The sequence below is a fragment of the Poeciliopsis prolifica genome, unplaced genomic scaffold (assembly GCF_027474105.1).
Source record: "Poeciliopsis prolifica strain line A6 unplaced genomic scaffold, Auburn_PproV2 SCAFFOLD040, whole genome shotgun sequence".
Taxonomy (NCBI): domain Eukaryota; kingdom Metazoa; phylum Chordata; class Actinopteri; order Cyprinodontiformes; family Poeciliidae; genus Poeciliopsis; species Poeciliopsis prolifica.
In genome coordinates this window covers 640,489-656,352 of record NW_026562415.1, presented here as the reverse complement: position 1 = coordinate 656,352, position 15,864 = coordinate 640,489, and the positions used below count along the sequence as shown (strand labels likewise).

The window sequence follows — 15,864 nt, the reverse complement described above, 5'->3', positions numbered from 1 at the left end:
GCTTGCACAGTATTGTATTTCTTTATTTTAACATATTAAAAACAACAAAAGCAACTTTCCTCTTATGAGAGTTTTTACTGTAAACATATCCTAAAGTGATCTTCAAAATCCCCTGATGGATAATAACCCATCAGTTTACAACCCTAACCCTTACAAAAAAAAGGGAGAGAAGGTTTTTGGTTGCAAAATGTGTTGCCAATCACTGAAAACTGAAAATCATACAAACCAGAAACATTAATAAAATGTCAGTTGTGCTTTTTGGATGGACTAACAGGACTCAGTACTTCACAATTAAGACATCCTGGACAGCTTAATGACCCGTTTTAAATAGGGAATCTTGAATAAACAGCATATTCTTCAAACCTATTGTAGCTATTTGTTTTCTTCAGTCACTCATGAACATTTTTCATGAAAGTCATTGTAGCTACAAGCACTGTTAGTTCATCTTGTGTGGGATGGAGAAACGTCATTGAGTTTGAGAAAAAAAGAAAGAAGTACGGTAAAAGTATGGCAAGGATATCCCCTTTGAACAATTTCTAACTCCACCATCAACTAAACGACGCAAGACACTCAAATAAAATGTGGCGAGAAGGTGTGGCTATACACTGCGCCGACATGTCCATCTCTATTTCAAGGCATACCTCTGGTGAACAGATAAAAACGCAACAATCCATGTCTGACGGGAAGGAAACAGATGACCACCAGTTTTGGTATTAAGGTTTAAAAAAGTAAAATCAAACATAAGTGTAGATACACTTGGCAGTATGTTTGAGATCTAAGCAGAATATAAACACAGCCACGCTTGGCTCAGTGAAAAAAAACAAAACATGCATTATCAAAAACCTTCCAGCTGAAATCAAAGTCGCCAGGACTCTACAGGTTTAATATAAAGTTTTTCTCTGAAAAAAAATTCAGATTACGACCAAGGAAATAGTCATTTTGAGTGTTTATGATTGACCCATTATACATCCTAAACAAAACTAATGTTCATTAGCTTTTGGTGCCCTCCATGTTAAATAAATCATAAAACACTGAGATGGGGTTATTTGGCTCAGAATGATTGAATTTCCAAAGAGGAAAGAAAAAAAAAGCCCCCATTGCAGATCTGCACACTATTCTGATTCAATTAACAATGTCTAACGTTTCAATTGTAAGAACGTACTATACACCAAGTAAATAACCTGTGATGTAATACGAGCAGCATACATCTGCAATGACCTAAAATTATTACTCGGAAAGGTTTGCCGTTCCAGACTGGCGCGGTGCACAGAGACGTGCCGTCTTGTGTTCTGCACACATCGCTGTGTGTTGTTGAACGGGGATGGGTTGAGGTTCAAGTGGCGCGTTTGCTGGTAGGCGTGGGACCCAAAACGAGCCACAAAATGATGCAGCTGATCTGCGCCCCGGCTGATTCTGACAGGACAAATACAACACAGCGCGCCTTTACTCCGTCCCAACTTAACCTCACACAGTAAATTCACACTGCTGTTTCTCTCGCGACTACCAGACTCACGCACACGAACCTGGCATACGGCTGCACACTCATGAGACAAACAAAAAATAAGACTCAACAGTAACCCTGATGCACCACTTCTTAAGAGCAAAGTCTGAGGTGTTCAGAGAGTCGGTGTAGGTTTGAAGATTCTCCATTTGCTACGATGCCGTCCTCTACCCCAAATCAGCAGTTTGTGATAAGTGAGTGAGTGGGCTTAACGCAGAGGAAGCAGAGGGTGTTGTTGCGGATTTTGGCAGAAGTTTTTAAAACATTTGGTCACTGTCAGATTGGATCTCCTTCACTCTTCCTTAAATTCCATTTAGTAAAGTCGCTTCTCATAACTGTGGAGGCAAAGAAACAAAAAGATCAGCAGAACTGGAGAAGGTTGTTCAGCTTGAAGACAGACTTCAGAAATAGAATTATACTTCTATTTTTTGAAGATACTTACGAGTGTAGTCCATGAACGCCTCCCTCAACCTGTGCGGACATAGTTCGCTTCTCAAACTTCAGTTCCCCAGAGTACATCATAGAACTAAGAAAAAAAAATCTAATTACTTTAATGTGGTTATACATAAATATTACACATGTGCTTCAAGTAAAACAGAAACCCCACCGAAGGACAGACAGGCTCTTTGCTCCGATGTCCTGGCAGCCATGTTGGATTCCAGCTATGAGGTATGGTACAAATTTATGGATGGACCCTTTGTCCTGGACTGAGCCCGACACGCCCTGAGCGACCTTCACCTTGTCACCCTCACTGCAGAGAAGACATCACCGGCTTAGGACTCACTTCACCCAAATATAACATTTGTGTTTAAGACGTTTTAGCTCCTACACACCTAAAGTAGCGCTTCTGGCTGCTGGTGCTTTTCTCCATCGCATCCAGAGATCCCATACCCCGATATTTCTTCAGTCGCACGCCGTCTGAGAAGAAATACTCTCCAGGAGCCTCGGTAGTCGCAGCTAGCAGGGAGCCCATCATAACTGTGGTGTGATAACAGATATTTAAACAGTGGCATGAAGTAGCTAAAAATTGGACGGGGCTGTTTCTCCTGGTGAACATTTGGGCCTCACCAGTCGATGCTCCCAGAGACAGAGCCTTCACCACGTGGCCCACTGTCTGAATACCGCCATCCGCAATCACCGGCACGCCAAAACGTCTCGCGTACTCTGCTACTTTATACACAGAGGTTCCCTGAGGACGCCCACAGGCCATCACTGAAAGGAATTAAGAGAAATAAACAAATACAGGTGATGGAGGGCAGGACAGTCTGCTGTAGTGGACCTGCAGTCCCATAGCTTTGCAAGTGATGAGCGGACTGCAAACTTTTCTGCGCTGCCATCTTTGTGCTCAGTTGTCAAGTACCTTCCTGCGTGATGCAAATGGAGCCACAACCCATCCCGACCCTCAGAGCATCCACACCGGCATCAATCAGATTCTTGGCCTGGGCTGCTGTAACCACTGCGGGAAAAAATAAATAAATGAGTAAAACAGCAGAAATTCTATTGTCTTACAAAGTTGTCATTCTGCAAGACAGTTTCAAGAACCGTTAGCAGTTGCTTGATTTTAACTTTTAACCCAGATACTCAGCTATTTCCAATTGCAACAAACTCACCATTTCCTCCCACGACTTGTAATTCAGGATGCTTCTGTTTAATGTAGCTGATCATGTTGATCTGATACACTGAGTTGCCCTGTGAAGAATCCTGGAAATACAGAAACATTTTTTATTTTAGATAAATTTATACCAAACTTCAGAAAGTTCTGAATAAAATATGGACAAAATATGTGTGGGTTTTACATTACAAAACAATAGTATCATTGTGATTGCAACATGACTTAAAATTTCAGAGTTCTAGGTCCTTTCTTAAAAATAAATATAGAAGTTTATTATGAATCCTGAACAGATAATTCTAGTATGGTTGGGTTTTAAATATAGGACCTAAAAAAACTACAGACCTGACAGAATGTAGAAGGGAAATATTTATGTTAATGTTTTAACAGAAGATCATTATTAGAAAACCACAACATAAAGATTTTACTTTTAAGGTTTTATAAGTATTTCAATGGCTGTAGAGCTGCAGTTTGTAGTCAGAATCGGCTACGATTTGTAGTGTATTTATCCAGCACAATTCTTCAAAAGTTCACAAAGTAACGCAGTGGTCAGCGACGGCCACCAGAGGGTGCGCTGTGGCTTAATACGCTGGAGGGATGACAAACTAAAATTCTCCTGACAGCAACTTCACGTCCTGACATGAACAAACTGCGACAGATCATGATGATTCATCTTCCAACAGGCCCGTTTCTCAAGCACTGCTACAAAAGGACACCTTTCCCCTAAAATAGTAATCATAAAACATAAATAGACACATGTGTATATATACACATGTATAAATAGAAATAATGCCTACCAGCACAACCACATCAACCCCGGCCTGCACCAGTTGGTCCAGTCTGTATTTGTCATCCTCCCGGGTGCCGATGGCGGCACCACAGAGAAGCTGTTTGCGTGAATCTTTTGATGCTAGCGGGTAGTCTCTGTTCTTCTTCAGATCTGTCCTGGCAATAATGGCCACCAGCTCGTCATTATCATTCACAATGGGAAGCTTGCCTGAAATGAGAGCGTCAAAATGAGCTCAGGAAGCAACACAAGAAGCTCTGCTTTAACACGCCAATGTTTACCTTTTTTGCTCCTCTGTAAAATATCATTGGCTTCTTTGAGCGTGACGCCAGCTGGAGCTACCACCAAGTCCTCTCTTTTCGTCATAGCCTGGAAGATTACAAGCATGATTACGATAACCAAACAAAATCAATGTGTAGAAAAAACCCCAGAAATGTTAAGTAGCACACCTCCTCCAGGGGTTTGCCGTGGTCCTTCTCAGAGAGGAAGTCGATATCTCTGGAGGTGACGATCCCAACCAGCTTGCTGCCCATTTTTCCCGTCTCCGTGATGGGAATTCCCGAAAAACCGTGTCTTACTTTGGCCTCAAACACGTCTCCAATCGTGTGACGCGGACTCATTACAACTGGGTCTGTGATAAAGCCCTGTTCGAACCTCTGGAAAGGAACATAAAAATAAACAAAATCATAAATCATTTTGTGACCAAAGTGGGCTTTTTTTGTGAGTGAAGCAGCAGAAGTAGCAAAAACAACTCCACACAAGTAAGAAATTGTAATACACTGCACACAGCAAAAAAGGGAAAACATACACAGCAATAACAAAAAATGCACCACACACAGAAGGTGAAAGTTACCATATGCTATGTAGAAAAAAAGATAAGGGAAAAAAAATTAGGAAAAGTCAAAAGAGCAGCTTCAGATTAATCATTTGTACTTTATTCCATTTTGGTGAGATTTGACAAAACAAAAACACCACAACAACCACTGCAGTCAAAATAAAATACAACATGCATGGCTAAAAAAATACCCATCATTTATAGGAAACATGATGGAAGTGGAAATTGTTCCTTTACCTTGACCTTCCGGACCTCATTGGCTTGGAATTCAGGTGTGCAGTTGTGATGAATGAACCCCATTCCTCCCATTAGCTAGAAAATCAGGAAGGAAAAACCACATTTAGCTTTAAAAAGTTGTATGCTTCGATAAAAACATAAAAGCGAATTCTGCATTTTCTTTACCGCCATCGCAATTGCCATGGCTGACTCTGTGACGGTGTCCATGGGCGACGAGATAAGAGGGGTTTTCAGGGTGATCTTCTTGGTGAGTGCTGACGTCAGGTCCTGTAAAAGTTAAAACAGATTGCACACTTCATCCAGCAGGGGGCATAATACACTGTGTCACTATTTTTAGTTAATGCTGATTTAAGTGAAAGGAAAAATCCCAAAGTGTCTCATTTTGGCGTTACTCTGTTATTTCAGATGACTGAACATCAAATCCAGTAAATTGTGCTCTGGCTCACCACTATTTTTCCCTAAAAAACAGCATGTACCTTCACTTATCATCCACTCCCACAAGAACCACCATTTTTGTTAACACTTGTCAACGATAAAAAAAAATAAATAAATAATAAAACAAAAACAGCATTCCTCGCATGGGAAACCAGCAAATCAGTCTAACTCATGCCTCAGATTTGCTCTCTATCTCACATAGACGTAAACTATTGAGGCAGATCGCTGTGTTTCTCAGGAGTTCACTATAAACTCCTGAGAAACACAGGAGTTCACTGTGAAGGCAACAAGTATATCGTATTCCGATTTTACTCAATGAGAAGCTTTGAGTCAGAGAGGGAAATCGAAAACCTCACAAATTTAATAAAATATTGCCCAACAGAATGAAACTTCAAGTATCAAACCAACACGTTCTTAATAAGACTGATGGGTGTTGTGGTTAGTATTTCCTATCATGACTTTCCATGTTTGTTGTGATCACAAAAACTTGTTTCTTTAAAACAGCAACAGAAAACACTCGTCAAGTATTGAAAACAGTACAACTAAAAAGAACTTGTTTTTTTTTATTTTTTAAATTGATTATTTTAAAATAACTTGGTACTCCTAGCTTGCATATTTGAATGAATGCTGACTTTTTTATGCTCAACCCAGTCTATCAGACTGACAACCAAATGGGCTGCTTCCATGTATCTATTATTAAATAATGTCAAACTGAGCCCATTGAACTGGTAAATCGTAAACAACGCCACTGAAATTGCCACTGCGATTTCTCCAGTGCCGCACTGGAAAAAAATCGCAGAGAGATTATAGATCAATTAAACTAAAACCCTTAAAAATGGGTGGAGCAGAAGAGGGAGGTTTCATTTCGTGTAAAGCCCAGAGATTAACTCATCTGTTGAGAGACGGATGGGCCACTGACCAGACATGAACGTAAACATGAGGGGTGTGGGCGCAGCCGGTGTCTAACCACACTAGGCAAAAACAGAAAGTCAGAAAAACAGCAGCTCCCATTTTAGTAAGAAGTGGAAAACCACGACTTCTGTAAACAACTGGATATAGAAAATAAGGCTGCGATCCACAGTGGAAGATTTTACGTGTAGCTCCGCTTTCTTTTCATTCAAGAAGATCATTTCCAAACGTTTTCATCATGAGGGAGTAAAGCGATAACTAGGAAGTTCTAGCTCACAAAAAAAAAAAAAACAACTAAAAGCTGAAATAGGACTCACCACTTCATCAGAAGTAAAGTCAATGAAGCCAGGCAAAATCAGGAAATCACTGAAAGACAAAGAAATTAGAAATTAAAGAGAAAAAAATGGAATAATGAATCTTTAATAGAAACTCCAAGAGCTGCAGATTAAGACTTCACTTAAAAAGAGCCAACAGAACATAAACCGTTTTTAGACCAAACTGAGGACTTGAATTACATTTTATTGTTATGAGTTGCCTCTTTATGTTTTCCAGAAGAAAAACATGGCTGAGAACAGACACTAAAGACAGCAGGGCACACCATGTACCTGCTAAAAAACTACAGTTGACCTCTTTGTTCCGAGTAAACACTACAGGAGCTAGAATGAAATAATTTTGAGGAGAAAAAGCCAGACAGAAATAGTATGTTCCTCCACCCCCATTCAGGCAGTCTGTGTGTACTTAGTCGCTTTTGCAGATGGGTGTGAGACCATGCAGTAGACAAATGGAGCAGCACAGGACTAAATGGGAGCTTTGCATTTTTAAATGAATGTCAGATGAGGAGTACCGAGTAGGAATAGATCCAAACTGAGGAAAGATGAGCACTACGGTGTACATGAAGAGTGCAGGAGAGTGGAATATGAGGGATGACTTTAAATCTGTTTTGCTTCAGCGTGGGTGGAGACCAGGAGTCAAAAATAGCTTCCCTCAATGGGACACTAAAAGGCAGGAGTCCCAGCCGCAAACAGTACGAAGGGTCCACATCTGCTGGCATTTAGCTGAAGCCTCCGACCTCAGCGGCATCACAGTCTGAACCGACTCAGAGTCAGACAGGTCAGACTCTGATTCCGATAGGAAACAAAAGCCTGTGGCCTTATTATGGTTTTCATTTGAATGTTAAATGTAGACAAATCCAGGATGCTAAGTGGGAGTGTTTGAAGATAACAAAAACAAAACAAAGGTCACTTTGCTCACTTTCTCTCATCCTTAGCATTCAAGGGATCTCGCATTGTTGCACAGGAACAATCAAAACAAATGAAATCTAAAGAGCATTCTTAAAATCCAGTATCAAATTAAAGTCTAATTACATTTCAAAACTATAAATGGTATGCATAGACACCCATTACTTGACTGTGAAAAAGAATGGTATTCTGCATGCCAGACATGTTTCTGAAACAATATTTATGGTTGTATGAATGTTTGTATACAACCATAAATTATGGTGGATGCTTTAATTTTGTATTATCCTTTGATGTTTTGTTTTTTTAAACTCATTGACCTTTTCCAATCTTTCTCATGTAACAAACTTCAAATTCACATTTATTTCATATTACAGACCAAGCAGTCTGTAAAGAGGAAGGAAAGTGAGCCTGTAATAGGTTCTCTCTTATCTCCATATTTAGAGTTGTTGCCCTGGTAGAAAGTGAACCTCTGCTCTACTTTTAAATACTACGCAAACTGTCCGATTTTCAGGCATCTTTCTATCAAACATATATTACAATATTCTTGGTAGGCACTGTATTTTAATCCCCGTGATGGTGCCACTTTTTCACCGATTAATCTCTCGGCATTAAAAAAAGTTAGTATTTATGCACAATTATACAGGAAGTTTCTACTGTCACAAATAATGAGTTCCTCTGTGATTTTGCTTGTTAGATTGTTAGATTTTTCACCAGTAAAGAAAAAAAAATCAAATGACTTAACGCATCACTTTCTATTGAGAAAAAAAAAATGCTGAATTTCAACCAGCACTACTATCATCTTTTTTTTAGAGAGAAAAAAAAAGACAACAAAACCTTTAACTAAGTTACATGATGCCCATTCAGGCAGCTATAAGTAAAATGTCTTACAGAAACAGGAATGTGGTCTTATTGCTAAGCACCAGCGAAGCAGAAACAGAACGAGGCCAGAAATTTTGGGATTTTAATGGGCTCAAACTGATAATTAAATAATTAAAAGTGAAAAAGAGTTGAAAATGGATAGAATGATTGTGGATTTATGTGAGTGGAAAGAAGCTGCGCATGCATCTCAGTTTCAGAGTCTTTATGTTCCAAATCAAAAAGATGGATGGCTTTATGTTTTGCCGTTTCTATACATATGAAACCTGAGGTTTACTTACACTGCAGAAAAGAAGCATGACTTTTCTTTCTCTCTTGCTGTGATACTGAATCGTTCTTGTGATGAGCAGAATTATATCTACTTGTTTAATCCCAGGATAATAAAAACAAAAGTGATGTCTCCATTTGAGTTCAACTCTTATTTATTTGGCTATCAGAAAAGAAGCTGATCCACTTGATAAACCAAATTAAAAACCTCAACTTTTTTTTTTTTGTATTTAACAATTAAAAGATTTTTGGCAATCCTAACTGCCCTAAACTGTCTGATTTAACACTAGTGAACAAAAACAAACAGAAGACAAAAAAACAAGTTATGCGTCTTTTAAATGCAGTGTATGTTAACTTATGGGCTTCAACTATGAATTTAAGTTTCAATCCATGGCCAGCTGATCCATAAAGCATGTGCCACCAACATGGTAAGAGAGAAGCAAGAAAGGGTGAGGCAACAGGATTTAATTAGACCCTCTGACAGAGCAAGAAAATGTGCAAGAAATGCCATAAAGTGTTAGTCATGCATTCTGTGTTTACAAGAAAGGTCAAGCACTTTACTGATATGTTTAGGTGAATAACAATAACAAGTGTTATGCTAATGGGAAGTTTTTTTTTCCTCCATAACCAAGATCAAGTTGATCATTCAAGCAAGCTTCTGACACTTTATTGCATGAAAATAATCATAATTTTCAGATAAATGTCAATAGTTTTTTCTAAAAGAGCAATAATTTGCTTCCCCCTTTAAATAAAAAAATTAATAAATAATTAAAAAAATATCGTCCATAGACAGAGCGTTTCTTTAATAGTTTGAAGATGATTGGTTTACTCACTTGTAAGTCAACCCATCTCCTTTAGAGCATAGCTCTTCAGCCGTATGGCCGTCCGAGACAACACACTGTTGGTCACATCTGCTGGTTCAAAATGCGTTGACCATTACAAAGCACTGATGTGCACACTTATCTTAACCTAACCTAATTGAGCTCTTAAAAAAAAAAAAAAATTTGTAAACCTTTTGATTGTTTCACTAATGTACAGATGTGTGGGGAAGAAAAAGAAAGAAAAGACAAAACTTGCATTTATGAGATGTGTGGATACTTACTTGTATGTAAGGCCGTCGCCAACTGAAAAGAGCTGCTGTGCTGACAGTCCGTCATCTGGGATGTAGCCCGTACCACCACTGATTAAATAATCCGCCATGCTGCCAAAAGATCACACAGAAGCACAACCTCAGGAAAAAATATACAATATGCACATGAAGGTAGGGATGTTTTGCAGGACCCGTGCCAAATGTTTCTGTATGAAACATTTTAAATCACATAAAAGCTTAGTTAAAAAGCTTCTATGTTTTTTTGCTTCTAGGAGATATTTCTGACCACGAGAAATATCTCGCAAAATAGGAAAAAAAAAACCCAAAAAACAGTACAATAGTCTTCACACTATACAATGTTGACCGAGTAACACAAATCCATCGCTGCAGGTAAACAGTGGGACATTTTGAATTTCACAAAACATACATTTTAAATTTGGCTCAAAATTATAGTAAATGAAATGCTGCATTACACACACATACACGCCTCTGCACCATCATATGTATCTTTGACTGAAGTGTTACTGGACTGGTGACCTAGATTAGATTATCGGCGGCCAGCAAACATTCGCTGCTAGCAATCCACACCAGCAGATAACAAAAGAAAATGTCATCATTCTTGCTTTTTACACTGAGGTGCATCACAGGAGTATCTCTATTTGACCATCTATGATAGGCCTTAAGATCTATTAGGGGGGCTGCTTATCTCTACATTTTGGGAACAGGATGCAACCCACCTTATGGTATTTTCCTAATCTTGTTTATCTTTTTAACTGGTTTTTACCATGCAGATGGAAAAAGGTTACCTTGCCATCACCATAACAAAAACCTGAGAAACGTGTTTCTTTTTTCTGCACCATTTGGAAAGATATGTTTAAGAGTAATGAAGGAAGTATAGTGAAAAACACAAACTACTTCACTGAAGATACAGTAGGTAAATTTCGCATCTATTCGTTTTATTTTAGCGTTTTAATCACGCCGAATTAGAAATAAGGTCCACATACATTATTTATACTGTAGAAAGTTCCTATAAATAACGTTGACTATCTATAAGTAAGATTTCTAATATTTTTAATATTTCTCTAACGCAAGTTTGGCACTGGACACACGTGTCCCTTTTTTCCGCCTGTATACAAGAAAAAACCTGCGAAATAAGATCCTGTTAGCAAAATTCACTGAAACTGCCACAAAAGTTGCATTAAATTAATTATTTGACGGGGAAAAAAAGAACTGAACTGTTTACACTTCAGTAGCTAACATGTAGGTTAGCTAGTTCAATGATTAACATTATTAGGTTAAAGAAACAATGTCTAATAATTCCTGCTAGTCACTCTCAGAGGTTAAATAGTCCAAAATTATTGTCACCACCAGTTTGCAACATTATAAAACTCATATAAATGATAAAGATCTAAACTCTTGAGTCAACAATGTTTTATATATTTTTTTAAAAAATTAACCTACATACATAAAATTTGAAAAATTCGAACACGTTTGCTGTTGAGTCCATCATAGCGCAAATATATTTCCATATTAACGATGACAAACTTGTGGGTAAGCACATGAAATGCACGCAGACTGCTCCGTTTGTAGACATGTGGGGGCGACCGCTAGCATGTAGCATTAGCAGCTTTTGTTGCCCTGTCTTAGGGTTCAGTCAATTCTTCCGATAATTTAAGGTCTAAGACTTGGGCTCACACGCCGTTTAGCAGCCACTGAAGCGGCTTAAGCTGTTTAAGTTCACCCCGAGAGTAAAGCCGAGCATCTTTCTTTGAGTAAGCTAGCAGCTGCCTCTGAAACCAGATGCCCACGTTGACAAAAAAATATATATATAGGAAACAACTTTCCAGCTGCGAGACTCTCGCGAACCCGTACGAAGCTGACTATAAAGGCGGAAATACTCCCAATACCTCGTAGAGAAATGAGCAGCACGAAAACAAAGATCCTTCTTCAGTCCAAGATGTGAATATATGTGTCTGCAGGAAGCTGAGAAGTGGTAGCTGCTCGGTTGCTGTCTGCAGACAGTGTTATGTACTGAGAGCAGCGTCACATTTTCTCCTCCCTCCACCATGAGGCCAGTTAATCCAATCAATCCTGCGATCAGGGCCGAGATAAAGCTCTCTGGGGTTGGGACTTCCAGTAGTCACCAGTTGCTGATTTATTGCCAGATAAATAACAGCGTGTTGCAAAAGTAGTAATGCTGCTTGAAGTCTTTCCACATTTTGCAGCCGAGCAATCCAGATTCCTGGGATTGTTTTTAATGGACTAGCACGCACAATTGTGAAGTGGAAGAAATATTACTTTTACTGTTCAACATTTATTCGTAAAAAATGAAAAATTACAAATGAAAATCATGGTCTTGCAACCCTATGAAATCCAGTGACACCAAAATTGATCTACAAGGAGAAAACTAACCTTGTGCATCTTTATGCGGAAACATAGCTGTGGCAGCATCATGCTGTGGGAAGTTTGCTTCCCACAGTGTGGAAGAAAGGAAAGCTCATCAGAGTTGATGGGAATACGTGTGAGGCTGAATGCAGGTTAATACTGACCATTACTACATTTATGCACTATTGTTTCATCTACACTGCAGGGGTCCCCAAAGTTGGTCCTCAAGGGCCAACATCCTGCATGTTTTAGTTTTCTCCTTGGTGGTAATGACCACCTTTTCAGCACATCAATGATCTTCTTAGGCCTCTAAAGAACGATCATTTGATCCAGGTGCGTTAAATCAGGGAAAGAACTAAAACATGCAGGATGCCGGCCCTCGAGGAGCGACTTGGGGGCCCCTGATACAGTGCATAATTCCCTAAAAATACAGTAAGGCTTATAGTTGTAACATGACAAAATTTGAAACTTAAAGAGGTAGGACAACTGCTGAAAGGCACCAGAAACAGACTAGCTATTAGCATTGTGTATTCTGAACGTTTCAGACAATAAACAAGAACATTTTGTGGCTTTTCAGTTTTTGTGTTTATCAGATACGCAAAATGACTGCTTGTCCTTTTTTTTTTTAAGTGAACCATCTTGTTAATGTTAGAAAAGGTTGCTTGAAATTGTGTCTCTTTCACATGATCATAATTGGCCTGATTGCACAAAGCGGTCACCACTTCATTCACATGAAAGCAGTTACATGAAATCTATGCAAGGTTGGTATTATAGACACTTCAAGCTGAGGGTTTTTATGTTTATTTCTTACGTCTATTAGGTCATTGGGTTACTTTGCAATAGCCGCTTTCTGCTCAGATAACATCTCATATTGGGAAGTTAAAATTGCCAGAGGACGTCATATTTAAAACAATGAGAATACACTCTGACTTTAAAGCCGTTCATGACTTTACATGAACGGCTTCAGAAGTAATCCTAACCCCTCAGTACGCAAACCTTGCAAGTGATAGCTGTTTCGTGCAGCCATGCGTCCTAACTGACATGTTGCCCTTGTCATCAAGCAGATGACAGCCAACAATCGTTTCCTGTTGCCCCCTCAGTGCTAATTTTATCTGTCATTACCTCACTGCAGCTCAGAGAGGCCAGGAGAAAACTGCCTACCTGAACTTTGCTATATACACCATTGCAAACAGAGAGCAGAATTTTGACCAATATAATTCACACTCCTCACTGGAGGAGTCTTCACTTGCTATCAGCCAAGTTGACTCAGGAAAATCTGTTACACTCTGTCTTTTCTGTGATATCGAATGTGGGTCATTACAGATATGGGTCAGTGGTTCTTTTATGCACCGCTGCTATTCTGAGCACTTGATTCAGCATTGTTTATCTTCCCCACTGCATTCTGCTTGGTCTGGCCCGAGTGGTGAATCACAGAGCTTGTGCACGAGGATCAGAAAGGGTCAGGTTCAAAATAACACCTGCCTACTCAAGAGGAGCTCTTAGTGTTGCATTAGCGTCGACTGCATCAACAGCGGGTCAGTACAAACCAGGAATTTGCAAGGTGCATGCATGTGTGCTGACAGTCAGCCTGACCAACATGAACTTATTTAGCATGTGTGATTTGACAGTATTCAAGCAAGCCTGCTCATGAATTTGAATAGTTTACTGGGAGCAAGTCTATTGGGGAGCAGCATATTTGAATTCACCAGACCCATTTCCCCGGACGGCAGCGTCCAGGAGAGCCAGAGGATCTACCTGATTGGTGATGATGAGAGCACCTGCATCCCCATCGTATTAAACAGTGTGGAGATCGTGGCAAGCCAGGACTCAGGCATCAACAGCAAGGCGTGGGGCAGCAACAAGGATAAAATTCAACCTACATAGGTTGGCGAACCTGTGGCTACTTCATATTCCCTCCTCATGAAGGGAGTCTGAAGTATGAAAAAGTAGATGCTGAACACTCACTTTTCTGGAGAAAAACCCGCTCGAGTCCGTATGGAGTTGTACCGCTGTGCTGCTGTTTTGTGTCCATGGATATGTGAGACGTGCCAGATGCAATGATCCCCTTCCTTAAGTGGCGCACTCGTATATGAAGGCTGTGTGTCGCCTACAACTCCTCGGTAGTCAATGTGCTGGCTCTCTCTCACTCCATCCACAAAGTCCTCGTATTCAAATCTTTCCATCGCTGGCCCTGAGATCTGACCCTGAATCCACTGGGCCCCCTCAGTCTTGTTGTGCAGCAAGTTATGTCAACAGAATTTAAAAAATAAAAATAAGAAAAGATCTCCAACAGTCACTTAAATCCATAGGGAAGTAATCCCCAAAATGAAGTAAGATGAACTTAAACAATCATAAAATTTGCACACAAAAAAAAGACAGTATTTTAATCTGAATCCTGGCATGTATTCGCTTTCTTTTGCTGTCTGTTGCTTACTAAACTAATCGTGAGTCTAAAAAAAAAGTTAAGCCTTTCTCAGACTGCTCCGTCTGCTGGTGCGCAGGATGCACCTGCCTGCAGGAAGATACCGGCTACCTTAGGCGTGTCAGCAGACTGCGTCGCCTAGGAGATTCTCCCACCAAGAGGGCGTCACTGTGGAAATGATCCCTGCAGCATGCATTGTTGCTGTTGATGTTGTGGCGAGCCTGCTGAAAGCTTGGAGGAGGAAAGATTGTTTTTATCTAATGTCCTTGTGCGCATGGGAAGAGGAACCCATTGCCCTCAGCTCCTGAGTATAATATGAGCGTCCTGCTGAGTGCTCCATGGAGCTCTCTTAATGTTCTACTCTCTTTCTATGTATGGGTTAATCCTGCTTTCTATCAGCGGCACGTCATGTACACAAAGAGGATTGCAGTATTAGAGGCAACATGGTCTGAAAAAGAGAGCAACCCATTTTTACACCTGCAACAGCAACATTAACATCACAAAGGTGAGTAATTGTCTCGAATAAATAAGTGCCAAAAGTCAGAGATTCAACCTGACCTGACATATTGTGGCCAAAGCACATTTGTGTCAAAACAGTCTTGAAAGCAGATTGCAGTAACAGGTTACACAACCTCTCCAAATGGTTTCAAAACCACTGCTCCTAAAAGATAAAATCATTACCGGTGGCAAGTTTGTGCAGTTTGTCGTGTGTGCAGTGACCGAGTGCCTCTTGAACTTTCCCACATTTTACTTTGCTGTGTTATATCCACGAGCTTAATTAGGATTCTGTGTGATAGGCCTACAAAAGGTGGTGCACAGCAATAAAGTGACAGCAAACAGATCCATTTCTTATCCTGCTACAAAGAAAATCTAAAAACTGACGTGCCTCTGTAGTTAGATCCCTTTTCTCTGATGCCACATAGTAAAGAGTACACAAAACTCTAAAGCTACCAAGACTTGGCTGCCTTCCTGAATTGTCTACATAAGAACTGTTAGCCATACATGCCAGTAACTCTAACCTCTCATCCCCATTTTCTACCACTTTATAATTTTACACAACCTTGTGTTAGTCTTTCACATGAAAACCAAGTGAAATACTTGGAAGTTTGTAGTGAAAAACCAGATGTTTTTTTAAAAAAAGAGCAAGTCGTATGAATAATTTTACATTCACATCTGAAAGAATGACACAAGTACGTTTGTTTTTGTTTTGAAACATAAGAGATTTTGTGCAAAGCATTTACAAATGTACAACAATCCTTGTCCATTGAGGCTC

General features: G+C 39.8%; 1 protein-coding gene across 5 annotated transcripts; it reads right to left on the bottom strand.

Moving 5' to 3' along the window:
- Window positions 1-7: 7 nt before the first annotated feature.
- impdh1b (IMP (inosine 5'-monophosphate) dehydrogenase 1b) lies at window positions 8-14,877 on the bottom strand. 5 transcript variants are annotated; one of them, XM_055054744.1, is made up of 16 exons: window positions 14,135-14,877; window positions 9,797-9,895; window positions 9,528-9,608; window positions 6,631-6,679; window positions 5,135-5,236; window positions 4,970-5,044; window positions 4,347-4,553; window positions 4,179-4,266; window positions 3,908-4,107; window positions 3,112-3,202; window positions 2,862-2,957; window positions 2,570-2,713; window positions 2,335-2,479; window positions 2,109-2,252; window positions 1,944-2,027; window positions 8-1,836 (listed from the first exon to the last, which is right to left on the bottom strand). In XM_055054744.1, the coding sequence occupies exons 1-16, from the start codon at window positions 14,350-14,352 to the stop codon at window positions 1,815-1,817; spliced, it is 1,845 nt and encodes a 614-aa protein (XP_054910719.1). In that variant the 5' UTR covers window positions 14,353-14,877; the 3' UTR covers window positions 8-1,814. The 5 variants fall into 5 exon arrangements, with proteins under 5 accessions (XP_054910719.1, XP_054910720.1, XP_054910722.1 ...); XM_055054745.1 differs by having other exon boundaries at window positions 9,528-9,605; XM_055054747.1 differs by lacking the exon at window positions 14,135-14,877 and adding an exon at window positions 11,692-11,806.
- Between the last annotated feature and the right edge of the window lie 987 nt (window positions 14,878-15,864).

Excerpts from the sequence above, each read along its gene's own strand:
- impdh1b (XM_055054744.1), bottom strand. The coding sequence starts at position 14,352 with ATGGAAAGATTTGAATACGAGGACTTTGTGGATGGAGTGAGAGAGAGC. Across the intron at positions 4,108-4,178 it reads TTTACAGAGGAGCAAAAAAG|GCAAGCTTCCCATTGTGAAT; the intron begins GTAAACATTGGC and ends CTCTCATTTCAG. Across the intron at positions 2,480-2,569 it reads GTCTCTGGGAGCATCGACTG|TTATGATGGGCTCCCTGCTA; the intron begins GTGAGGCCCAAA and ends ATCACACCACAG.